Source organism: Schistocerca piceifrons, chromosome 1 (genome assembly GCF_021461385.2).
Source record: "Schistocerca piceifrons isolate TAMUIC-IGC-003096 chromosome 1, iqSchPice1.1, whole genome shotgun sequence".
NCBI classification, from domain to species: Eukaryota; Metazoa; Arthropoda; class Insecta; order Orthoptera; family Acrididae; genus Schistocerca; species Schistocerca piceifrons.
The window spans coordinates 102,624,100-102,651,735 of record NC_060138.1 but is presented as its reverse complement, the minus strand read 5'-3'; the positions used below and the strand labels follow the sequence as shown (position 1 = coordinate 102,651,735).

The window sequence follows — 27,636 nt, the reverse complement described above, 5'->3', positions numbered from 1 at the left end:
TGTTTTTCCTTGACGTGTGCTACGAAACTTTGCTTCTCGCCAAACTTCACGATTCTAGGGCAATGGGAAGCACCGTATATGTTTTGTTGTGCGAGTTTGAGTATCAAAATATAACACGCATGGCCATATCTTTTGATTAAAATGACATAGACGCTTAAAATGTTTTCACCTCCAAGGGACATTAGGCCTTAATTTCTGAGATAAATTTAAACTTCATACGTCTATCCGTTCTTTAGAGAAAAGGTTCTTAACAGTCGGCCAGACACACAGACAAACGGTCAGCAAAGCGACGCAGCAAGGGTTCCGTTTTTACAGATTGAGGCACAGAACCCTAAAAATGGAGTATACTTGAGAATTGTAAGCTGTCCCTGCAAAGCAGTTGCCGTACTCGCGATGCAGTGTGTAGCTGAGTGAGGTGACGTCGGCGCCCGCCTGTTGCAGGAGCAATGGGAGACATCGGGGAGGAGGTGCTGCCGGAGGGCAAGAACTTCCGGCTGGCCACCGCCGACGAGCTGCCCGCGCTGCTCGACTTCCTCGAGAAGCACCTGCCGCACTCCCTCAAGGTGAGCGCGCAGCCTCTCCACCCGCCTGCTCGCTGCCAGCTGTTGCGTCCCTCTGCACTCTTAACACCGACAGTGTTTGCATCCAATACAAATACCGCTCCTTCACTTCTCAGTGCATTTTGCAAGTGATTCCTACCAAATGTTTAGGACTTACAGAAGCCATCCACATTAGTAGACTTTCTATTAATACACTACTGGCCATTATAATTGCTACAGCAAGAAGAAATGTAGATGATAAAAGGGTATTCATTGCACAAATATACTAGAACTGACATGTGATTACATTTGCACGCAATTTGGGTGCATAGATCCTGAGAAATCAGTATCCAGAACAACCACCTCTGGCCGTAATAACTGCCTTGATACGCCTGGGCATTGAGTCAAACAGACCTTGGATGGTGTGTACAGCTACATCTAACCATGCAGCTTCAACACGATACCATAGTTCATCAAGAGTAGTGACTGGCGTATTGTGACGAGCCAGTTGCTTGGCCACCATTGACCAGACGGTTTCAATTCGTGCGAGATCTGGAGCATGTGCTGGCCAGTGCAGCAGTCGAACATTTTCTGTATCCAGAAAGGCACGTACAGGACGTGCAACATGCGGTCACCTCTGGACTTTCTGCAAGCAGTTATTCGGCTTGACACTGATCGACAGAGCTGTTGGATGTTCTGAGCGATACTGTGCCACACACTGTCCAACTGGCCCTTCCCATTGGGGAGAGATCCGGCAACCATACTGGTCAAGGTAGGGTTTGGCAACCACGAAGACAAGGAGTAGAAACTCTCGCCGTTTGCGGGCGGGCATTATCTTGCTGAAATGCAAGCCCAGTATGAATTGCCACCAATGGCAACAAAGTACGGCATAGAATATCGTCGACGTACCGCTGTGCCGTAAGGGTGCCACGGCGGTCAACCAAAGGGGTCCTGCTATGAAAAGAAGTGGCCTGAGTCCTGGTTATCGGGCCCTATGACGGGCGACAATCAGGTTGCCATCCCATCGCTGTCAGAGGCGTCCCCAGACACGTCTGCGCTGGTCGTCGGGGCGGGATTCATGACTGGCGACAATTCTACTCCAGTCCATGAGATTCAAGGCCGAAGACGTGTCTGCAGACGCCCCAGACAGTGGTGGGATACAAACCTGACTGTCCCCCGCCATGCGGCCCCACAATCAGGTGTGATGGTCTGGGGTGCCACTTCATTTGCTAGCAGGACCACTTCGGCATAGCAGGACCCCTTTGGTTGTCATGCGCGGCACAGTGGTGCGTCGATGATACTCATGGCTCGTTTTGTTGGCCTTCATGGCAAGCTGCCCTGGGCTTCCATTTCAGCAAGAAAGTGCACGCCTGCAGAAGGCGAGATTTGCTACTGCTTTTCTTCGTGCTTGCCAAACCCTTCCCTGGGCAGCAAGGTCGCCGGAGTTCTTCCCAATTGAGCACGTTTGGAGCATCACGGGAAGGACCTTCAAATACCTCGGGATTTTTACGATCTAACGCGCTAGTTGGGCGGAATGTGGCATGGTATCCCTCAGAAGGACATCCAACAGCTGTGTCAATCAATGGCAAGCCGAATAGCTGCTTGCAGAAAGTCCAGAGGTGACCACCGCGTTATTGAGTTGCTCAATTTGTCAAGCTCTTTTTCTTGAATAAACAATACAGTTCTTCTAAGATTGTAATCGTACGTTTGTCTGTACATGTACATCACATCTACCAGTTTTAATCAAGTTCGGATAGTTCCTTTGTGATACGTCGTCTTTCATTTCATTTTTAAGGGTATTTTGTTGCTCGCTGTTTCGACTCCAAGCGAGCGTAAAACGTTATCAAGGGTATTGGAGAGTTCATTCCGAGTCATGTTTTTACAACGATGGGTACCGGCCAGTTCATTTATGGTTTTCGAGAAGCGAGGAATCTCGTACGTAATACGTAAGTGTGAGTCTATCAGTTTTAGCCACTTCTGCAGTAATACAGATTTCAGTAACACATATTCACCTTTGAGCGCGATAATTTGTAAAAATTTGGAGAACAGCTCTTCTTAATTAATTAATTTCAGAATTTGGTAAATTGTATGAACTGTCTGTCTTGCAACACAACATATTTAATTGGGAAGCTTATAATTTATAAATAAAAAAACCAAGAATGCCCTTTGTAAAAGAAAAGACAATGATCAATTGAAAACTAATTTGACAAAACTGAATTACAATAAATGTAAGTTTATTTTACAGATAAATTAGTTTCTCGTGCCGACTTGCACTGACGAACGTTTTGTAAAATGTTTTGAGTGAAAGACACGTCGAAAGGAGTCGTCGATCATGTTAGAGGGTCATGGGGAGAAGGAGGCGTGTGAGAGATCTCTTACAGAGAGATGGTAATGTGGAGAATGGTCTCTGTGTCGCGCGTGTAATGTGTAACTGTGTTAAACAAAAAGGTGTTTATTGTGGAAAAAAGCTTTTAGATAAAATATTTTTTTGAAATACCGTTGAGCAGTGAATCATATGGAATGTTGAGTGACATGGAACCAAAAAATACATTTATAAGGCAATTTTAGCCCTGAATATATTGTAAATGACCACAAAAACTAAGCAATTTCGCTATAATTCGGTCACTAGCTGTGCTCCCTCTTTGATCAGTTTATTTTCTTTACATAATGTGACTCATATCCGTTACAATTTTGGAAATTGCACTGGGTTAGATTATTGAGAAATTTGCTGCAAAAAATGAGAAGTTACAAACTAAAGCTACGAAAATGTTAGGGAAAGAAAAATGACCTTATTAACTCAGCTGCAACCTCAGACACTTGGAATTCTTGAATTTTGCCGAGAAAAGATCAAGCATGTCATTCATGTCTTCCTATTTCAAATTAATATGGTATAGGTTTAAATTTTCACTAAGAAAACACGAAGAGGTTAATAATGTGCTTCCGGGTCGTCTGCCAAGTTTGTTTTTCTTTTTTTTTTTTTCTTTTTCATTTCATGCACAATATATCGATGAGCGACAGTCATCTTGTTCAGGTACTTGAGAATTTTGCTGTTGTGTGTTCTCGCTGCTTGGACTGCAACTATTGTTGGTCTCATGCCGCTATTTACGCCGATTTCGATTCCCGACGCCCTCTACGTCCCTTGATTATCTTTTGTTTTTCAGAGTCGACACTGATATTCCGTGAAACGCAAATTCTCTCACCGTCTGCCAACTGTGGTGGATGTGTTGGCCGGTGAGATTTTAATAAACTGAGTGCCGGACCCTAACTATAATTTAATTTGAAACTTCCGTCATTGTCTATTATGTTTTCTGGCATCTTTGTTTCGGTAGTACTTGAATAAGACTTCTGCATCGATCGTTAAAATATTGAGCGTAAAGTGGGAACAACAACTCGGCTGAACTCCCGAAAGCTGACTATTAACCAACCGTGCCATCGTGTCCAGACAATCTGATAGGTCACAAAGAGAGAGAATATTTGAGAACCTTAAAAGAATAGCAGATAATATAAAAGGCTTGAAAATTTAACATTTCCACCTCCACTGGTGTACCAGGAGTAGAAAGGAATAGGAAAAGACGAAAAACGTGTAGGATAATACGAGCAAGAGAAAAGAAATGCCAGAATAAAATATCTGACAAATCTTGCGATAAGTTCCAATTAGTTGTATGAAATTTGGCTTCTGTAAGAACAAACGGTCCGTATCGAGCTCATGGTTGAGCTACATCTAGATGAGATAGCATTGGGGACATGATTTCTTGTGACCTTGTTAGAGGAATCAGCTTCCAGCATCCCTCCTAGTTGATCTTGAAGCCATAAGAAGGGCTTTTACTGGATTCCCAACATATGACTTAGTGATGAGCTGCAGGTGCTGTCTAGATCTTCCACAGTGGGTGGCAACCACAGTCGGTTACTTGTTACTTACAACAGATAGTCATAAACTTTAATTGTCACTCCGAAAACAAAAGTTTTATATTTAATTTTTTATCTGTCTGTTTGTTATGTTTCCAGCATTATTGAAAATTTTATGAAAGGTTACATAGAAGCGACATCTTACTCATTTAAGTATATACAGGTTGTTCGGAGACAGTTTCGAAAGCTTGTAAAGAGGTTTCAGGGTAGGTTGTGCTGATAAATAATTGTTAAGAAAAAGAAACTGATACATTCCGCCTTTTCTGATTTAATTAGTATTGATGGTAGCTCTTCAGGTCGTTGCGCGCGCAAATTCAAGCGGCCTTCCAGAGACGGTGTTACTAAACGTGTGCTTCATTTGGTTTCCTAAAACTGCACAAGAAAGCGATACAAAAGTCGGACATGGGACGGTAGTAAGGGTCGAACCCGAGCTAAAGGCTGAGCAGTCTCGTGCTCTATCACGTACGCTATGAGAACAACCGACACTAATATTGTATCCGATGGGCCGCTTGAATTTGCGCGCACAACGGCTTGATTGGGTAACATCAATCTAATTAAGTCGGAAACGGCTCGACGTATGGAATTTTTTTGTTAACAACTATTTCTCAGCACAAGCTACCCTGCAACACCCTTATAGGCTTTCAGGCTGTTTCTGACAACCGTGCATATGCACGTAATACGTTGTCACGGTTACACTTTCTTAAGTATTCTAACATTGAGGTTATTTACACATATAGTTACAATTCATTAGACAATAAATTACAGGCTACTAGTGTGTTATTGGATCTATCAAAGGCATTTGATTGTATAAGCGTATCAGTCATAATATCCTTTTAAATGAATTAGATTATTATGGTGTAACAGGAAATGCTGCAAACTGGGTCAAATGGTAATTTCCTTTTAAATGAATTAGATTATTACGGCGTAACAGTAAATGTTCCAAACTGGGTCAAATGGTGTCTCTTCAGCACACTAATTATGGTGCCAAAACAATATGGCGCTGCCCATCTCCAATTTATCAACATGTTGCGTCATTTTGTTTTGGCCATCCAGAGGCGTGCTACAGTACTGTGTCTTGGCGATTTCTGTGTGTTACCATGGCTGCAGACATGTACCTAGAAACAAATAAAAAAAATATCGCATAACATTTTAGGTGATAACTACAACTTCATAATTACTCCTTATACCGCTCGGTGTCAAATGGCTCTGAGCACTATGCTACTTAACTTCTGAGGTCATCAGTCGTCTAGAACTTAGAACTAATTAAACCTAACTAACCTAAGGACATCACACACATCCTTGCCCGAGGCGGGATTCGAACCTGTGACCGTAGCGGTCACTCGGTTCCAGACTGTAGCGCCTAGAACCGCACGGCCACTCCGGCCGGCCGCTCGGTGTCAGTTCCTTTATTTATTCATTTACTTACTTACATAGTTAACGGCCACAGTGGAGCACTAAAATCAAACATTATACAACAGAGTCTACAATGAATAATTTTAGATCTCAGCAGTCAACAGTATTATTCTTTCCCTACACTTCTTCATTCGGAGTGATCTGGCAGCTCGTTCTCCTGTAGCTACCACTTCTGCTGTGATGCTTTGAATGTTAGTTGTATGTAGTTGTTCTTCACAAGCAGCTTCTCTTATTTACGTTCAATTTGATGATTGATGATGTTCAGTTCATTCAGATCCATTTGTACTTCTTTAAACCAGGTAATTTTTGTCTTGCTGTTCCAAAAGTAGTCGAAAAGTTGTTTCAGGAGTCTACTATTCGGTAAGCGAGACATGTGGCCAAAAAATGCTACCCTTGTTTCTCGCATCGTCTCAGTAATGGATTCATTTTCTTGGTAAACCACCGAAGTTGGCAAGAGCTTCCATTTACCATTAACTTGTGTTTTACTAATAATCTTTCGGTGTATTTGTCTATCAACTTTCTGCAAATTATGAGTTAATTTGCTTAGTTCTTTTACTTGCGTATGTTGCCTCCGATTTAACGAAAGAGGAATAATGCCGAAGTTACCGTTTATGGAAAGAGATTTTTTCCTTTTTTTTTAGTTGACCACTTAATTCTATGTGCTCATTGTAATTTTAATATTTTACTATCTCTTGATAATGTTTCATTGGCATTCCAGGAAATAATCTAACTGCGGTAGTTAAATTTTTTACCTCGTTAATTTTTTGAGCAATACGAATGCGTCAACTACGAAGAAGAGCATCATTTCTGTTTTCTTAAAAGAAATTTGCAGCCCAACCTTTGTCGCTAATCGTTCTAGTTCTTATATTCCAAATCTTGCTTCATGGATACTGTTGGCTAACAACGCCAAATCGTCTGCAAATGCCAGATAGTAAAGTCGAATCTTTCTTCCATTCTTAACAGACGGTGGACATAACTTGTTCCATTAACACACGATTTTCTCCAGCACACAGTTATACAGTAATGGAGACAGTCCATCATCTTGTCGAAGGCTCTATTGTCAGCTCTGTTGTTTTCGGTGTCCTGGCTAGCCATGAAAAATAAACCAACATGTAGCTGTTGCTATGAATGTGGATAACTATCAAACGAATGGCGTAAGCTGTTTGTGTAAACTTGTATTTATTCAAACCGCGTCCTGTGTGAGAGCCCTTAAAAGATAAAATACGACCACTATCTTTCCTCTTATAATAGATAATTCTCAACATGATAATTAATTTAACGTACAATACGCCTGGCACTGATATGGAACTTCTCACTGATTTAAGCACTCAGCGTTAGTCGTGCAGTGAATAACGCTACCGTACAAAGCAAGAGCCAGCACGATTGTTCCGTTCTCTTAATCTTGTAACTGTTTCAGACTTGAATTGGATTAGATTAGATGCACATTTTGTTCCGTACATCTATTGCAAGAAGGCCCTCAAGTATTCAGAACATGTCATAAAACAAGAATACATATCACTTTTCTATTTTAAAAAAACGTGCCATGCTAATGACCTTCCTTAGAACCTAAGTGAACTGGTGCTATAGAATGGGGAATAAGTAAGAAAATCTAAACATACTTATTTAAGAGGTAATAGCAAACTTGTCATAAAACACGTAAATGCATAATACACTACGGTGCGTATGATAATTCTTAGACTACGCATCATCATAGAGAAAATCGGGTTACTTAATAACATTGATCGCATTTCTGTGCTTAATTTGTGTCGAAGTTGTGCCGAAGTCAGATTTTACGAGTATATAACACTCAACGTTATTTTATATAATCATCACACGATGGAGTCATCAAAGCAGAAGGTGGTGCTTAAGTTTTCAGCACTCCTGTTTTGTGTCCTGTTGTGGCATGATCACAGGGGGTTGCGTGAGTAAAATGGGAAGCGTCCCTCTAGGACTCCCCCCCCCCCCCCCCGCCTCCCCACCCCACCCAGTTCGGGGAAACCGTCGGTGACACCAGACCACCTTTATTGGGAATTTTAAAAACACTTATCTTTCCGTAGCCAGTCTACATTTCATATGCTCTCCACTTCGTCTATCATCAGTTTTTGTTGTTACCCAAATAACTAAACACATTTACCACTAGGAGTCTCGTTTCCTAAACTAATTCCCTTTGCATCACCTGACATTGATTCGACTACATTCCGTTATCCATATTTTGCTTTTGTTGATTTTCAGCTTGCATCCTCCTTTAAACTCAAAGTTCTTTGCTATCTCTGATAGAATTAAATATCATCGGTAAAGCTCAAAGCTTCTTTTTTCTTTCTTGTCCCAGAAGTTTCATTCCTTCTCCAAATTTTTCTTTGGTTTCCTTTACTACTTGCTCAATCTACAGACTGAAAAACATCAGCGATAGGCTACGAACCTGTCTCGCTTCCTTCTCAACACTGCTTCCCTTTCATACCCCTCGCCTCCTATAACAACAGTCCTGTTTCTGTATAAGTTGTAAATAGTCTTTCGCTCCCTCTGTTTTTCCCTGCTACCTTAGGAATTTTAAACAAAATATTCTAGTCAACATTGTCAAAAGATTTCTCTAAGTGTACAAATGCTAGAAACGTAGGTTTGCTTTTTCTTAATCTATCTTCTCACATAAGTCGTAGGATCAGTATTGCCTCCCTTGTTCCAGCATTTCTCCGGAATACAAACTGCTGGTAGGCTTCCACCAGTTTTTCCATTCTTCTGTAGAGAATTCGTGTTAGTATTTTGCAACCATGCCTTATTATACTAAGAGTTCGGTAATATTCACAACTGTCAGCACCTAGTTTCTTTGGAACTGGAATTATCATATTCTTCTTAAAGTCTGGAAGCATTTCGTCTGTCTCATATGTTTTGCACACCATACGAAAGAGTTTTGTCATGGCTGGCTCACCCAAGGCTATCAGTACCGCTCGCTGATTGTTGTCTACTCCTCGCGCCTTGTTTCGACTTAGGTCTTACAGTGGCCTGTCAAATTATTCTCGCAGTATCATATCTCCCACCTCATCTACGTTCTCTTCCACTTGTATAACATTGCCTACAAGTTCATCTCCCTTGTACATACCGTCTATGTACTCTATCCACCTTCCAGCTTCCCCTTCTTTGCTTATGACTGGTTTTGCATCCGAGATCTTAATATTCATACAAATGCTTCCCTTTTCTCCAAAGGCCTCTTTGATTTTCCTTCAGGTAGTATCTATCATTCCCCCAGTGAAATATGCTTCTAAATCGTTACGTTATTCCTCTAACCATTCCTGCTTAGCCATTTTGCATTCCCTGTCAATCTCATTTTTGAGGCATTTGTGTTCACTTTCCCCTGCTTCATTTGTTGCTCGTTTATATTTCTTCCTTCCATCAATTAAAATCAATGTATCCTGTTTTAGCCAAGTATTTCTATTAATTGAGGTCAGTCCGCATCTTCCATTGGCAAGGTCCTACAATTTAAAGTCTGGTTCCGAGATCTCTGTCTTACCATTATATAATCAATCTGAAATCTTCCGCTGTATCTAGATATCTACTAAGTATACAACCTTCTTTCATGATTCTTAAACCGAGTATTAGCCATGATTAAATTACGCTCTGTGCAAAATACTACATGGTGACTTCTTCTTTCACTCTTTCTCCCCTAGTCCATATTCACCTATAATTTTTCCTCCTTTTCCTTTTCCTATTGTCGAATTGGAGTTCCCCATCACAATTAAATTTTCGTCTCCATGAACTATGTAAATGATGTAACCTCCCCACAAAAATTTTAAATGAATGGGAGCCAAACGTAACCTCCCTAGCAATTAAATTTAATGACAATAAAAGTGAGAATCGCAATCTGACTCAAATATAAGTTCTTCACAAAAAAATTAAAGTCCATTCAGTGATAAGAAAATCTCAGTGATAATGATAATTCAATTAAACCAAAATATCGGTCTTTGGCCCTGTGCAAAACAATCAGAATTAAATTCTTACCTCATTGAAACTGCTTCTCAAATTTCTGCTCTTATTGTTGCGCACGGCTTGGAGGAACTGCATTGCAAATAATATTTTTTTTTATTTTTAAATTTAACTGAAACTTTTCTTTAAGGGAAGTGGAACGAAATCGTTAGTTCAATTAAATAAATTATTTTTGTAAAAATTGCTTTGGAATCAAAATTATTATTGGGGCACTTGTTGGAAATTAATTACGATAAATAAACTTTACATCATCTGATGATTACCTACATTAACAATATACCTCATTCAGCATCTTGACCAGAATGCCATGTCGACGCTCGCCGACTGCGTCCCGCTCGCGACCGTGACAGGACTAAACCACTACTCCCGACAGACTACATCACACAACCGCACTGGGCTGCTACTACTGACCGACTGCTCTGCATGACGACTACTAGCGTACTACTGGACGCAACTGAACTGAGCTACTGCTATCGACAGACTGCACTGGCCTACTGCAACTCGCGTACTGCTCGCAACACTCGCGCGGTCAAGCGCAGACTAACTACGATAATAGGCTCTCTGGTCAAAGATTTTAACGTGCCTCACCATCGCTGCTACGTTACATACGTGTTTCATAACCCTCCACTGGGGGGGCAAAAATTTGGCAGCGATGGTGAGTCATTTGGACTTGCCATCGCAAGAAATTTTTACAATTTACAGAATATTCAAATTTAGTACATAAATTAAATGTAGTGCACACGCACCGAGTACAAAATATATCAGACAAAGACAAAATGTGAGTACAAAACATAGTAGCAAATCAGAAAACTGTATATACAAATTATTTGAAAGATAACAAAGTGCACACGCACTGAAAAAATTCTTTAGCATTTTCAGAACAAATAAACAGACTGGCAAAAAAAAATCATGTTGACAAGTGACATGAGTGCACATGCACTGTAGTCCAGAACATATCATCAAAATAAAAATGTATATACAATATAAAAGACAAGAGTGTACATATACTGTACTTCAGAACAAATCGAAAAAATGTCTTTAGCATTTTCACAATAAATAAACATAATGGAAAAAAAAATCATATCGACAAGTGACATAAGTGTACTCGCACTGGAGTTCAGCAAATCTAAAATCTATAACCCATGAACATAAATAATGTTAGCAAAAAAATGATTTTCACTATGTGATAAGAATTAGGATAGGAAAGGGAAGGATTGCATCATGGTTGTAGCACTTTAGATTGCACACAGCTGTTCTGAAAGTCCATATCTTTCCACAGAAGTACAACACCAAGCGACACAATTTGAAGTTCTTTTCCCATCAGAATTTATCAGTGTAGCCAAGACACTGAACTGTCGTAGTAATGTTCCATGTTCTCATTTTGGCAGTACACTAGGTACACCAAACAGTGGGACCATAATAATGTCTTCATCGCTCACGGTGGTGGACAGCATGTCGTGTCAACACCACGCTCTTACAAGGCACACCAACGTAGAATTAGTGCAAAACCAAATATAGTGCTCCATGATCACTAGGATAAACAGGACAAATGGACATTGCAGTAATTCAGGGTAGTTAGCTCATAAGGTAAAGGACATTAGTAGTTTGTGGCATTCATAGCCCAGTTATTGAACATTTCTGTACCAAGCATGTAGTATTACAGAAAAATGTTCATTAATTGTTTTACATAGAATCAGTAGCCTTCTTTTCCTAGTTACTAAGCATTATGAAATAATCGCATTCTTTTCCAGTTACAAAGCATAGCATAGTTAATTAATCATTTGTCATTCCAATATAGTAAGAATCATGAGCCTTCTCCTAATTACAAAGCATTATTAAACAGTCGCATTCTTTTCCAGTTACAAAGCATAATTAAGAATCATTAGCCTTCTTCTAATTACAAAGCATAGCATCATTTGTCATTTCAATATAGTAAGAATCACATTCTTTTCCAGTTACAAAGCATAATTAAGAATCATTAGCCTTCTTCTAATTACAAAGCATTATTAAACAATCACATTCTTTCCCAATTATAAAGCATAGCATAACTAATTAATCATTTGTCATTCCAATAGTAATAATCATTAGCTTTTTCCTAATTACAAAGCATTATTAAACAATAGCATTCTTTTCCAGTTACAAAGCATAGCATAATTAATTAATCATTTGTCATTCCAATATAGTATTAATCATTAGCCTTCTCCTAGTTACAAAGCATTATTAAACAGTCGTATTCTTTTCCAGTTACAAAGCATAGCATAATTAATTAATCATTTTCCAAGTGACATATTATTCATTGCTGTTCACCATTACTCAGAACTTTCTCGAACTGGTATCACTATTTGAGACTGTTAATACATTTATTTATTTTTTTGGTTAGCAATGCATTGCGTTGGGATCGATAATTAATTGCTGAGGCATAACACTATTTGCTTTTGACCTATTGCTGCAAATGAGGGTAGTTAACGTCATTCGTCATGAGTCAGCTGTAGCAAGGTTATGTAACAAGGCAGTATATGTGATCACATTTATAAATGATAAACACAAATGGGTAAAAAAAATAAAAATACAAGTACTAGAACAGGTATAATAAATAACAGGTTTAGTAAGTATCATGAAAAGCTTCTCCTGGAAAAAATACAAAATGGGTTATTGACCTGAAAGAAGAAACGCACACTATGCTGAAAAGTAGTGGACTTCGAATTAACAGGTAGTGAAATGTGTATAAAAATGTGTTCCATAGCTGTCCTTTCCGGAACTTTCCGTCATCCTACTATGCAATATAACACCTGCTGTCAAAACAAACTGCAACAAATACTTAAATAACTACATAGCCTAAATACATAACTTCAACATTATCCTCATCTGTAAAGAAAAAGCTTCATTATCAATCACTTCATTATCCATATTATCATAACTTCATTATTATCATCACCTGTAAAGAAAAACTTCATTATTCATAATAACATATTCTTCATCATTATTCATCAGCATTCATTATCATCTGCAAAAAATCACTTCATTACTCATTATACAACTATTCCTTATTGCTAGCGTATTTCATCACTAAAACTAAGATGTGTAGTTCTGTCTGACAGCCTGCATCAATCACCTTGTATTCTGAAAGAAAAAATTAGTTAAGACTGCTATTCTACGATGAGTATAGTATATTCTTGTTAATGCTTGTTAATCCTGATCCATTTACTCTTCCCCATAAAGTTATTGCATCTTCTTTCGTTTATTCCGTAGGTGAAATTCCCATTTCTGTTGAATTTATTTCTTACACGCATCATTTCTTTCTGAAATTGATGAACAAAGATTAATGTCTTGCATTTAAATCATATACCCACTAAATAATGACTGGTTTATGGTAACATAATTAACCATACAGCATAACATGACAGAAAACGTAATATGTCAGAGACATTGACAGTGTTCAAAGCCAAAATGTACAGAGAATATCACAATGCAGCAGCGAAAAGAAAAATGTAAAACAGTCACGATGTTGAGATGTCATAAGGCAAAAAATGTCAAAGTCGACTGGTGTGTGTTATATCTAAACTATTTCACAGTGCATACAAACAAAACTGGAATACAATCATACACAAAAAAAATGGAAAATGTGCACGGTCTGATGTGTAACGACAAGAAAAGCGACCTGCTAACCTTACCTTGCCGGGCACTTGCCAAGAAAAAATACGATAATCATCAGTAATTAGTCAGGTGAATATAATTGCATTAGTAAATGGCATCATAGTGTGTTGAATCATAAAGTGTCTTCATTCAATAAACGGTTTAATGTTTGAGATATGGTGGTTGCCTTTCGATTTTCTGGTTCTCAAAGTTTCGACGTGTATAACATTGGGGTGAGGGATGCTGCGAATCCGATATGGACCTGCATATAGAAGTTCAAATTTACTGCACTTACCTTTTAATTTGCTGGATAAATAGTGTGTACGCACTAATATTTTCTGTCCAATGTGAAAGTCTCGGCGTCTACAAACCTGTTTTTGCTGTCTTCTCCGGCGCTCTGCGGCACGTTTGATGTTGTTCAGCGCAATGTCAATTATTTCGTGGTGTCTTAGTCGACGACATTTAGGGAAGTTTACTAATTCTTTAATTTTGTTTGGTGGTTCAACGCTTTTCAATATAACAGACGGAGATAGCATAGTGGATTCATTTGGAATGGAATTAATTACATCTTGGAATGAGAGTATGTGTGTATCCCAATCAATATGTCTTTTGTGGCAGTATATTCGGCACAGCTTACCAATTTCTTTCATTAACCGTTCACAAGGGTTCGAAGAAGCATGGTACTTGGATATATAAATCGGAGAAATGTTTCTAGCTCGTAACATGCGTGACCATACGCCACATCGAAATTGTGATCCATTGTCAGAAATTACTTTCATCACATGCCCTATATGAAATAGAAAATGTTTTACAAATGCTTTTGAAACAGTTTTAGCAGTAGCTTTGCGTAATGGAGTGAAAGTAACAAATTTTGAAGTGAGCTCCACAGCGACAAAGATGTAGCAAAAACCTCTGTTAGTTCTGGGAATCGGACCAAAAATGTCTACTGCGGCCATATGTCTTAATTTAACAGGTACAATGGGATATAAAGAAGGAATATGTGAACTGGTGTCTGATTTAGCTTTCTGGCAAATTTTACAAGACGCTAAAACTCGTCGTATACGTTTCTCCATGTTAGTAAAATAACAGTTCTGTCTCAGTATAAGAAAACATTTTCGTGCTCCGTAATGTGCGTAACTTAAATGAGTGTACCAAATTAATTTGTTAACCAGTTCGTCAGGAATGCATAATAACCAATTGTTGCTGTCAGGATGAGAGCGGCGAAACAGAATGTCATTGCGTACAGTGTAGTGGTTCCTAATCGTAACATTTTTCCTATCTTGCCAAAGGTGTTTAATTTCTTTCCACACATTGTCTTTATTTTGCTCCTTTGCTATGTCCTGTAATGACGATGAAATAAAGTTTTCAAATGCAACTTGCTGAATGTACATGACACTGAAATTTGTTTTGCAGAAGTTGGTTGCTACGTCTTGCTGATTGTTGCTCAGAGAACGCGATAGTGTGTCTGCTATAACATTTTGTGTGCCGGGAATGTGAACTATTGTAAAATTAAATTCTTGTAAATAAAGTTTCCATCTGCTTAATCTGTCGTGAGTGAATTTAGCTGAAAGCAAAAATTGTATAGCTCTATGGTCTGTGTAAACGGTGGTATGTCTGCCATAAAGAAAGTGCCGAAATCTCGTAAAAGCCCATACAACACATAATGTTTCCAATTCTGTAACGGAGTAATTTCGCTCAGCAGGTGACAGAATGCGGCTTGCAAATGCGATGTTTTTAATTACTATTGAACCATCTTCTTCAATTTCCTGGAAAATGTGTACGCCTAAAGCGGTATTGGAACTGTCAGTGGCAATGGAAAAATTTCTAGTAAGATCTGGGTGCGATAAGAGTGGAGCATTCAACAAAGCATGTTTCAGGTTCATGAATTCAGAGTGTGCTTGCTTATCCCAAGACCAAATAGTGTTTTTACCTGTTAATTGGCATAGTCTAGGCGTGTCTAAAGCAGAATGATGAATAAATTTACGAAAAAAGTTAATTAAGCCCAAAAAACTGCGTAATTGCTTCTTTGTCGTAGGAACAGTAATGTCACGTAGAGCTTGAAGTTTCTCCGGATCAGGTGCAATGCCTTCTGCTGAAATTACGTGTCCAAGAAATTTAATAGAAGTTTTGCCAAAGTGCGATTTACTAAGGTTGTGCATGAAAAGTTTGCAACAGTTGTTCTAAAATCACATTGTGTTCAGACCAGTTAGCTTCTGCGATAAGAATGTCGTCTACATACGTCGTAATTCTGTCCTTAAGTTCTGTCGGAAGTATTGTGTTCAAACCGCGAATAAAAGCTGCTGAAGAAATAGTTAATCCGAATGGTAATTTGCAAAATTGATAACAGTCGCCGAAACAGAGAAAAGCTGTATATTTTCTGCAATTCGGATGAAGTTGAATTTGCCAAAATCCCGATTTCAAATCTAATGTAGAATAAATAGCTGTACCATGAAATTTCTGTAAAAGTTCCTCTAGTGTCTGTGGTCGATCTGTTTCATTAATAATAATGTCATTAATGTGACGTGAATCAAGTACAAGGCGAAGTGAGCCATCTTTTTTCTTAACAATATGCAACGGGTTTATGTACGGACTAACTGCCGGTTCTATAATTCCTTGATCAAGCATATCCTGCAATTCTTTTTTAACTTGTTCTCTGTGAATATATGGAATGGGATAATGCTTTGCTTTAAATGTGTCGTGCTGTTTGACTTGAAATTCATACATAAATCCGGACATAGTACCAGGAATGTTGTCAAAAACTGGAGCTTGCTGTAAAAGAATTTTGTGTAATTGCGTGCGTTCGTCGTCTGTATTTGCACTGCTCTCTTTAACCTTATCAGAAATCAATTGCATTACGTCGTAGTCAGCTTCGTCTGGAGTATTATAGTTGTGTACGTACGTATCCGTGAACAATGTGGGATTACAGTCTATGTTACGTGTTGCGGAAATGACCTCTGTGCGGTTAATTGTTTGTTCTTCCGCAGATAAAGAGTGCTGAAATTCTAAAGCCAGTTGTACGTTTTCATCCTTTAACATTAAATAAGAATTCTGAAAATCAATGACTGCGTCGTGTTGTACCAGAAAATTCGTACCTAAAATAACGTCTGTTGTCAATAAAGAAACAATCCAAAAATTTGAGTGGAAGGTATGACCTGCAATACAAAATGATAAATGCGTCTGTAATTTAACGTCTACTCCTTTACTCGGTACTGCTCCTTTCACTTTTGTTTTGCCTAATGGTAATGTCGGATACGTCTTCTCTTTGTTGCACTCGTTGAAAGTCTCCTCATTTATTACTGATATAGGTGATCCGGAATCAATTACTGCTGAGAATTTCGATGAACCAATTTTAATTTCGATGACAGGATGTGAAATAGTTTTCTCAACAAATGGTCTTTCCTGCAAGAGAGTGTCTCTGATATCGTCAAAAGTAATTATATTTTCGTGAACAACATTTTGCGTGTCTAAAGTAGTACTTGTGTTACTGAAAGATGCGGCTTGTACAGTATCTAGTCAGATTCTATCTGACGTGTTATTATTATTAGGAGGATTCTGTGGCATTTCTACTATTTGAACTGTTCTATTACTTCTTCCAGACGTATTACGCTCTGGATGATACCTACTGTCGGGTTCGTTCATGAGAATAGGTTCTCGTGCATAATTTTGCTGTTGGTATGACCGACTGTTGTTAGATGTACGCTGAAAATTGTCCTCATTATTTTTACGTCTGTCGTAATAGTCATTCCTATACGGTGTATTGCGATAGGAATTGAAATACTGCCTTCTTTGTACGTAGTTGTTTCCTTGCTGCCGTACGTTACAATTTGTTGGATCTTGGACTATATGCGCACGCGGCGGAACATTAAAGCCTGGTTGACCTTGTGCATTACATTGTTGGTTATGTATTCCAACCGGCTGACTTTCATGCTGTTGTGGTGGAAAACGTTTATTGTTACCAAAATGTGTTTCCTGTTGCTGAAAATTTTGACGATATTGATAATCTGAATTTTGTCTGTGATTTAAGTTCTGGTAGTTGTCGTTCCTAACGCGTCTGTTACTTTTCCTATTGAAATTACGTCCCTTATCATAATTACTGTAAGTTTGATGACCTTGGTTATTATACGAAAAGTTTTTGTTTACAAAAGAATAATCAGATTGTTGTACTTCCAAGAGCTGTAACAAATCTCTGAATGCTGAAATATTTTCTTTTTGCTGACCCGTTAGAAGTGACACTCGTAATGACCGTGGTAATTTGGAAATGCATAATTGTATAAGTGCAGATTCACTGTACGGTTCACTCAGGTATTGGTTTTGTTGTACCATGTGCTCAAAAAATTGCGTCACACTAGGAAAATTTGAGTTCTCGTAATTCGGCAAACTAATTAACTGATCTTTAATTCCGCGCTGTGTCGTCTTCGACCAGTACGCTGATAGAAAAGCATTCTGAAACTCTTCTACCGAATAGCACTGTCTCGCGATCGGTCTCATACGAGTTGCCGGTTCCCCTTCCAAAAAGCTGCAAATAAATTCAAGTTTATGTGTTACAGGCCAAGTCGGTGGAAAAGCAAAACTAAACTGTTGTATCCAATCCAGTGGGTGAATCTGTGTTCTGTCGTTTTTAAACACTTTAAACTTTCTCACTGACAGGAAATGTTTGTAACCAAAATTATCGTCTCTGTGTGATGGAACAGGTTCAGGATTGTAAGAAAATCTGTTGAACTGTGGTTGTTCGTAATCTAAGTCCCGTACTCTCTGTAGATTACCCAAATTATATGCGCTGCGTGAGTCTAACAAATGTTCATAAGGTGGCGTCTGTGGTGGTATGTTATTAACTGAAATGTTTTTCATTTCTGTTACTTCTTGTTGTAAACTCGATAACTTTCTACGCAACGTGTTATTAGACGAATCGATCTCATTAATTGTCTGCCGTAAATTTTGAAATTCAGGTGTTTGGTTAAATGAAACCGGTGCAGTATCGTCTGATTTATTATCATTATTACTTTCAATAGCATCAATACGACTGGCTAATTCATCATATTTTTCAGTCAGTATTCTTGCCTGATCATCGGTTTTAGAATCGGACGCATTAATCTGTTTTTGCAACTTACGTGTAGTTTCGCTCAGTTTTTTAACATCAGCTTTGATGACATCGCAATCCTGTGTTAGTTCTAATTGTTCGAGTCTGTCGGTCACTGTTTGAAAATCGGTTGTGTATGTGTCTGTTTTCGATTTAAGATCAGAAATTTCATCACGTAATTCCGCATTCAACTGTTCTATGGTATTAATTTTGTCGGACACTGTAGTAATATTATTGTCTACATATGTCTTCGCTTTCGCGAACATTTTACGTTTGTCTTCTTGTCTTTGTGCAGTGATTGTTTCCATGACTTGTCGATTTACTTTGTTTTGATCCTGAATAAATTTGCGGAAACGCGTATCACTGTTTTGTATGTGAAGATTAAAGCGTTCGTCAATTTGAGAGTTCTGTTGGTCGAATTTTGCGTCTATCTTTGCGTCCACTGTGCGCGAAAGTTCTACCGTCATTGCTTTAAACTCGTCCCGTAATTGTGTAGCTTTTTCAGAGCATTGTTTAGCGACTCCGCTAATTTCGTCTCTGAGTGTTTCTGTTGCGGCTGTTTGCATTTCCCTTAATTCCTGAGCAACAGACCTAATTTCTTCGCTGCTTTTTTTTGAACAAGCCTCAATTTCCACGCGCAACTGTTCCTTAGTGTCATGGCACTGCGCGGCAACGGCTCTAATTTGTTCACTAAGCTGTCTGGAATTGTCATCTAATTTTTCATTTAAGTATTGTTTGAGATCTTCTTTAAGTTGTTTGGAATTGTTATCTAGTTTTTCATTAAATTGTTTAAATTTTTTATCCTGTTCACTAAATTGTTGTTTGAAATCTTCACTCTGTTGTTGTAGCAATCTTGCCATAATTTGTTCGAAGCCAAAGCTAGCGTTTATACTCTCTGTGCTGTTTAGTGGTGGATCTGGAACTCTCTCGCTTACTGTAACCATTTGGTTATTCTGAGATTTAGAAAAAGGTTTGTCAGTCGGATGTACACTGTCAGACATTATTTCGGAATTAAATAAATCCGTCGTACTTTCACTACACTGACCATTTTCATTCGAAAAGTTTGTCTGTATGTTACTTGAATTTTCCAAACCGGGTGTGTTGCGCTGGGCAGCGCTCATTACTATAGACCGCTCCGCGTCATCAATTGTCGTCAAATTAACGGACGAGACAATTGAGTTCGTTTGTTCATCATTAATATAAAAGTCATCATTAGTGGTTGGAATACACTGATTGTTAGTGAACGCAGGATTGTCATCATTACACTGCGTGTCATATGTCCTATCGGTAAAGTCGTTTGAGCCGGTAATTTCGTTCGTAATACCTCGCGATACACTATTCACAGTCTTTCGCGGCATTTTTACAATAGTCACAAATATTCACAAAACAAATAAGCACAATGCAAAAACAACACACAAATACAACAGAGCAAACGAATTGTCGTTGATCTGTGGAAAGAAAGTCACAAAATTAGTAAAAGCATTGCGCCAAATTCTAATTATATCTAAGCAAATAAGAGCAGATATCTGACTGTTTTTCAAAAGACTCTCAACGAAATACTATCCTGGACTGGGTGTCGCCAAGTGTAACCTCCCCACAAAAATTTTAAATGAATGGGAGCCAAACGTAACCTCCCTAGCAATTAAATTTAATGACAATAAAAGTGAGAATCGCAATCTGACTCAAATATAAGTTCTTCACAAAAAAAATTAAAGTCCATTCAGTGATAAGAAAATCTCAGTGATAATGATAATTCAATTAAACCGAAATATCGGTCTTTGGCCCTGTGCAAAACAATCAGAATTAAATTCTTACCTCATTGAAACTGCTTGTCAAATTTCTGCTCTTATTGTTGCGCACGGCTTGGAGGAACTGCATTGCAAATAATATTTTTTTTTATTTTTAAATTTAACTGAAACTTTTCTTTAAGGGAAGTGGAACGAAATCGTTAGTTCAATTAAATAAATTTTTTTTGTAAAAATTGCTTTGGAATCAAAATTATTATTGGGGCACTTGTTGGAAATTAATTACAATAAATAAACTTTACATTATCTGATGATTACCTACATTAACAATATACCTCATTCAGCATCTTGACCAGAATGCTATGTCGACGCTCGCCGACTGCGTCCCGCTCGCGACCGTGACAGGACTAAACCACTACTCCCGACAGACTACATCACACAACCGCACTGGGCTGCTACTACTGACCGACTGCTCTGCATGACGACTACTAGCGTACTACTGGACGCAACTGAACTGAGCTACTGCTATCGACAGACTGCACTGGCCTACTGCAACTCGCGTACTGCTCGCAACACTCGCGCGGTCAAGCGCAGACTAACTACGATAATAGGCTCTCTGTTCAAAGATTTTAACGTGCCTCACCATCGCTGCCACGTTACATACGTGTTTCAATGATTTGTTTTATCTCATCATATATTTCTTCAATCTCATTATCTGCGGAGCTAGTTGGCATATAAACTTGTACTACTGTGGTGGGTATTGGCTTTGTTTCTATCTTGGCTACGATAATGCGTTCGCTAAACCTACTAACCCGCAGTCCTATTTTCTTATTCATTATTAAACCTACTTCTTCATTACTCTTATTTTATTTTGTACTTATAACGCAATATTCGCCTGTCAAGACGTCCTCTCCCTCCTGCCACCAGCTTCACTAATTACCACTACACCAAACTATCCATTTCCCTTTTTAAATTTTCTATCCTACCTGCCCGATTAAGAACTTGACATTCCACGCTCCGATCAGTAGAGCACCACTTTTTTTGCTCCTGATGACGACATCCTCCTGAATAGCCCCCGCCCAGAGATCGGAAAGGAGGAATATTTTACTTCCGGAATATTTTACTCTAGAGAACACCATTACCATTTAACCACACAGTAGATCTGCATGCCCTCGGAAAAATTACGGCTGTTTCCCCTTGTTGTCAGCCGTTCGCTTTACCAGGACAAGGCCGTTATACTGATGTTACAAGACCAGATCGGTGAATCATCCAGACTGTTACCCCTGCAACAACTGAAAAAGGCTACCGCCTCTCTCTCAACAGATACCCCTCTATTGTTGTTGCACCTGCGGTATGGCTATCTGTATCGCTGAGGCACGCAAACCACCCCACCAAAGGCACTGTCCATGGTTCATGAGATAAAAGAAATTATTGAAATAGTTAAGACAGGCAAAATTTTATTGTAGTGGGCAAGAAAAAAAATGAGAAAGGAAAAGAGTAGCATTATAGGGTTTGGGGGAGTGGGCGGAGACGAGTGAAAGGGGAGCGCCTACTAAAATTTTGCTCTCAGCACAATTTAATCATTGCTAACACTTGGTTTAAAACCCCCGAAATAAGGTTGTATACGTGAAAGACACCTGGAGACCACGTAAGGTAAATTGATTACATAATGGAAAACAGATATTTCAAAAAAATATTTTAAACTGCGAAACAATCCCACAAGTAGTGGCCACTGACTATAATTTGTTCGTTATAAACTACAGGTTAAAACGGAGAAAATTGCAGAAAGAAATGTGAGACATGAGTAAGTTGAAAGAACCAGAGGCTGTCTTGAGTTTCAAAGGGAGCAGTAGACAACGATTGAATGAAACAGGGATAAGGAACGCAATAGGAGACAAATGGATAACCTTGACCTATGAAACATAGGAGCCAGCAGAGGATCAAACAGGCATATATATGTTTGAAATCGAGATTGATAGGAAATGCAAAGTGGCAAGGTAGGAAAAGACAGAAGAGTAATCCAAATGAGAGAGGTCCATGGAGAAACGACAGGCACTTGTACGAATATTAAAGAGTTCAGACGGGAAACACTTACTAAGCAAAACAGGAAAACCTGAAAGGTGAAGGGATGCCTAAAATCTCTGCGTAAAAGAAACAAACTTGGAGCTATATTATAGAATTTTTTTGCGTATTTTTTTCTCCTGTATGGCGAGGGGCAGAGCGAGCTGTTTAAGATCCGACCCATAAGACAACTGCGGATGTTTTCATGCAGAATCCCAATTTGCAATATTTTGGAGGGCACTTCCAGTTTCGGCTTTCTCCTGGTAACCTACGTAGTCTCCTGATTAACGTGGTCGAAATCGGGGAGGTTGGGACTGTTTTAATGTATTTCTGGGATAATGTTATCGACTATGACAGGAAAAGAAAGGGAGGTCAGTGGAGATGAGATAGGAGTTGTGCTACTGCGAGAAAAATTGATAGAATTGTGAAAGACCTAAGCAGAAAAACATTGTTTCCGAATTACTGAGATCCTTGGGCCGGCTTCAAAAATAATGTTGTAATTCCTTTTCCAAAGAAGGTAAATGGTAATCAGTTTGAGTTCAGGAGAAATGGAGAGAGGCTGAAGAAAGACAAACCCTATGTTCACAGCTTTTGCAGACTTAGAGAAAGCTTTTGACAGCTTTGACTGTAATACTCTTTTAAAATCCGAAGGTAGCAGGAAGAAAATACAGGGAGCGAAAAGTTGTCTTAGAACTGGTTCAAAAACCACCCCACAGTTACAAGAATCTAAAGAAATGAAAGGGAAGTAGTGGTTGGGAAGGGTTGTAGTCTATCCCCAATCTTATCCAGTGTATATAGTGTAAACAAGGAGAAATTTTGTACGAGAATTGAAGTTCAGAGAGAATAAATAAAAACTTTGAGGTTTTCGTCAGAGACAGCAAATGACTTTGAAGAGTAGTTGTACGGAATAGATAGTCTTGAAAAGAGGATATAACATGAACATCAACAAAAGCAAAACAACAGTACTGGGTGATAGTCGAATCAAATCAAGTTGTAGTGACAGAAATAAGACGAGGAAATGAGACATAAAAAAGAAGCAGATGATATTTGCTGTTTTGATAAATAATTAGTGATAGACGAAGTAGACAGGGTTTCAATGCGTATGGGCACTAGCAAGGACGACACTTCAAAAACGAGAAATTTGTTAACATCGAATATAGATTTACGTGTTAGGAGGTCTTTTCTGGAGGAATTTGTATAGAGTACATCGTTGTAAAGAAGTGAAACGTGGGCGGTAAACAGTGTAGAGCAGAAGAGAATAAAAGCTTTTGAAATGTGGTGCTACAGAAGAACGTTGAAAATTAGGTGGGTAGATCGAATGAACCCCATGAACCATGGACCTTGCCGTTGGTGGGGAGGCTTGCGTGCCCCAGCGATACAGATAGCCGTACCGTAGATACAACCACAACGGAGGGGTATCTGTTGAGAGGCCAGACAAACGTGTGGTTCCTGAAGAGGGGCAGCAGCCTTTTCAGTAGTTGCAAGGGCAACAGTCTGGATGATTGACTGATCTGGCCTTGTAACAATAACCAAAACGGCCTTGCTGTGCTGGTACTGCGAACGGCTGAAAGCAAGGGGAAACTACGGCCGTAATTTTTCCCGAGGGCATGCAGCTTTACTGTATGATTAAATGATGATGGCGTCCTCTTGGGTAAAATATTCCGGAGGTAAAATAGTCCCCCATTCGGATCTCCGGGCGGGGACTACTCAAGAGGATGTCGTTATCAGGACAAAGAAAACTGGCGTTCTACGGATCGGAGCGTGGAATGTCAGGTCCCTTAATCGGGCAGGTAGGTTAGAAAATTTGAAAAGGGAAATGGATAGGATTAAGTTAGATATAGTGGAAATTAGTGAAGTTCGGTGGCAGGAGGAACAAGACTTCTGGTCAGGTGACTACAACGTTATAAACACAAAGTCAAATAGGGGTAATGCAGGAGTAGCTTTAATAATGAATAGGAAAATAGGAATGCGGGTAAGCTACTACAAACAGCTTAGTGAACGCATTATTGTGGCCAAGATACACTCCTGGAAATTGAAATAAGAACACCGTGAATTCATTGTCCCAGGAAGGGGAAACTTTATTGACACATTCCTGGGGTCAGATACAACACATGATCACATTGACAGAACCACAGGCACATAGACACAGGCAACAGAGCATGCACAATGTCGGCACTAGTACAGTGTATATCCACCTTTCGCAGCAATGCAGGCTGCTATTCTCCCATAGAGACGATCGTAGATGCTGGATGTAGTCCTGTGGAACGGCTTGCCATGCCATTTCCACCTGGCGCCTCAGTTGGACCAGCGTTCGTGCTGGACGTGCAGACCGCGTGAGACGACGCTTCATCCAGTCCCAAACATGCTCAATGGGGGACAGATCCGGAGATCTTGCTGGCCAGGGTAGTTGACTTACACCTTCTAGAGCACGTTGGGTGGCACGGGATACATGCGGACGTGCATTGTCCTGTTGGAACAGCAAGTTCCCTTGCCGGTCTAGGAATGGTAGAACGATGGGTTCGATGACGGTTTGGATGTACCGTGCACTATTCAGTGTCCCCTAGACGATCACCAGTGGTGTACGGCCACTGTAGGAGATCGCTCCCCACACCATGATGCCAGGTGTTGGCCCTGTGTGCCTCGGTCGTATGCAGTCCTGATTGTGGCGCTCACCTGCACGGCGCCAAACACGCATACGACCATCATTGGCACCAAGGCAGAAGTGACTCTCATCGCTGAAGACGACACGTCTCCATTCGTCCCTCCATTCACGCCTGTCGCGACACCACTGGAGGCGGGCTGCACGATGTTGGGGCGTGAGCGGAAGACGGCCTAACGGTGTGCGGGACAGTAGCCCAGCTTCATGGAGACGGTTGCGAATGGTCCTCGCCGATACCCCAGGAGCAACAGTGTCCCTAATTTGCTGGGAAGTGGCGGTGCGGTCCCCTACGGCACTGCGTAGGATCCTACGGTCTTGGCGTGCATCCGTGCGTCGCTGCGGTCCGGTCCCAGGTCGACGGGCACGTGCACCTTCCGCCGACCACTGGCGACAACATCGATGTACTGTGGAGACCTCACGCCCCACCTGTTGAGCAATTCGGCGGTACGTCCACCCGGCCTCCCGCATGCCCACTATACGCCCTCGCTCAAAGTCCGTCAACTGCACATACGGTTCACGTCCACGCTGTCGCGGCATGCTACCAGTGTTAAAGACTGCGATGGAGCTCCGTATGCCATGGCAAACTGGCTGACACTGACGGCGGCGGTGCACAAATGCTGCGCAGCTACCGCCATTCGACGGCCAACACCGCGGTTCCTGGTGTGTCCGCTGCGCCGTGCGTGTGATCATTGCTTGTACAGCCCTCTCGCAGTGTCCGGAGCAAGTATGGTGGGTCTGACACACCGGTGTCAATGTGTTCTTTTTTCCATTTCCAGGAGTGTAGATACGAAGCCCACACCTACTACAGTAGTACAAGTTTATATGCCAACTAGCTCTGCAGATGACGAAGAAATTGAAGAAATGTATGCTGAAATAAAAGAAATTATTCAGATAGTGAAGGGAGACGAAAATTTAATAGTCATGGGTGACTGGAATTCGAGTGTAGGAAAAGGGAGAGAAGGAAACGTAGTAGGTGAATATGGACTGGGGCTAAGAAATGAAAGAGGAAGCCGCCTGGTAGAATTTTGCACAGAGCACAACTTAATCATAGCTAACACTTGGTTTAAGAATCATGATAGAAGGTTGTATACATGGAAGAACCCTGGAGATACTAAAAGGTATCAGATAGATTATATAATGGTAAGACAGAGATTTAGGAACTAGGTTTTAAATTGTAAGACATTTCCAGGGGCAGATGTGGACTCTGACCACAATCTATTGGTTATGACCTGTAGATTAAAACTGAAGAAACTGCAAAAAGGTGGGAATTTAAGGAGATGGGACCCGGATAAACTGAAAGAACCAGAGTTTGTTCAGAGTTTCAGGGAGAGCATAAGGAAACAATTGACAGGAATGGGGGAAAGAAATACAGTAGAGGAAGAATGGGTAGCTTTGAGGGATGAAGTAGTGAAGGCAGCAGAGGATCAAGTAGGTAAAAAGACGAGGGCTAGTAGAAATCCTTGGGTAACAGAAGAAATATTGAATTTAATTGATGAAAGGAGAAAATATAAAAATGCAGTAAATGAAGCAGGCAAAAAGAGATACAAACGTCTCAAAAATGAGATCGACAGGAAGTGCAAAATGCCTAAGCAGGGATGGATAGAGGACAAATGTAAGGATGTAGAGGCTTATCTCACTAGGGGTAAGATAGATACTGCCTACAGGAAAATTAAGGAGACCTTTGGAGATAAGAGAACCACTTGTATGAACATCAAGAGCTCAGATGGAAACTCAGTTCTAAGCAAAGAAGGGAAGGCAGAAAGGTGGAAGGAGTATATAGAGGGTCTATACAAGGGCGATGTACTTGAGGACAATATTATGGAAATGGAAGATGATGTAGATGAAGATGAAATGGGAGATACGATACTGCGTGAAGAGTTTGACAGAGCACTGAAAGACCTGAGTCGAAACAAGGCCCCCGGAGTAGACAACATTCCATTGGAACTACTGACGGCCTTGGGAGAGCCAGTCCTGACAAAACTCTACCATCTGGTGAGCAAGATGTATGAAACAGGCGAAATACCCTCAGACTTAAAGAAGAATATAATAATTCCAATCCCAAAGAAAGCAGGTGTTGACAGATGTGAGAATTACCGAACAATCACAGCTGCAAAATACTAACACGAATTCTTTACAGACGAATGGAAAAACTAGTAGAAGCCGACCTCGGGGAAGATCAGTTTGGATTCCGTAGAAACACTGGAACATGTGAGGCAATACTGACCTTACGACTTATCTTAGAAGAAAGATTAAGGAAAGACAAACCTACGTTTCTAGCATTTGTAGACTTAGAGAAAGCTTTTGACAATGTTGACTGGAATACTCTCTTTCAAATTCTAAAGGTGGCAGGGGTAAAATACAGGGAGCGAAAGGATATTTACAATTTGTACAGAAACCAGATGGCAGTTATAAGAGTCGAGGGACATGAAAGGGAAGCAGTGGTTGGGAAGGGAGTAAGACAGGGTTGTAGCCTGTCCCCAATGTTATTCAATCTGTATATTGAGCAAGCAGTAAAGGAAACAAAAGAAAAATTCGGAGTAGGTATTAAAATCCATGGAGAAGAAATAAAAACTTTGAGGTTCGCCGATGACATTGTAATTCTGTCAGAGACAGCAAAGGACTTGGAAG

General features: G+C 40.0%; 1 protein-coding gene across 1 annotated transcript in view; it reads left to right on the top strand.

Annotated features, from left to right (window-relative positions):
- Positions 1-446: 446 nt before the first annotated feature.
- Positions 447-27,636, top strand: part of LOC124783433 — a 241,145-nt gene continuing 213,955 nt past the window's right edge. The window contains exon 1 of the mRNA XM_047254024.1: positions 447-563. Coding sequence (XP_047109980.1) covers positions 447-563 — 117 coding nt within the window. The remainder of the gene's footprint in view (positions 564-27,636) is intronic.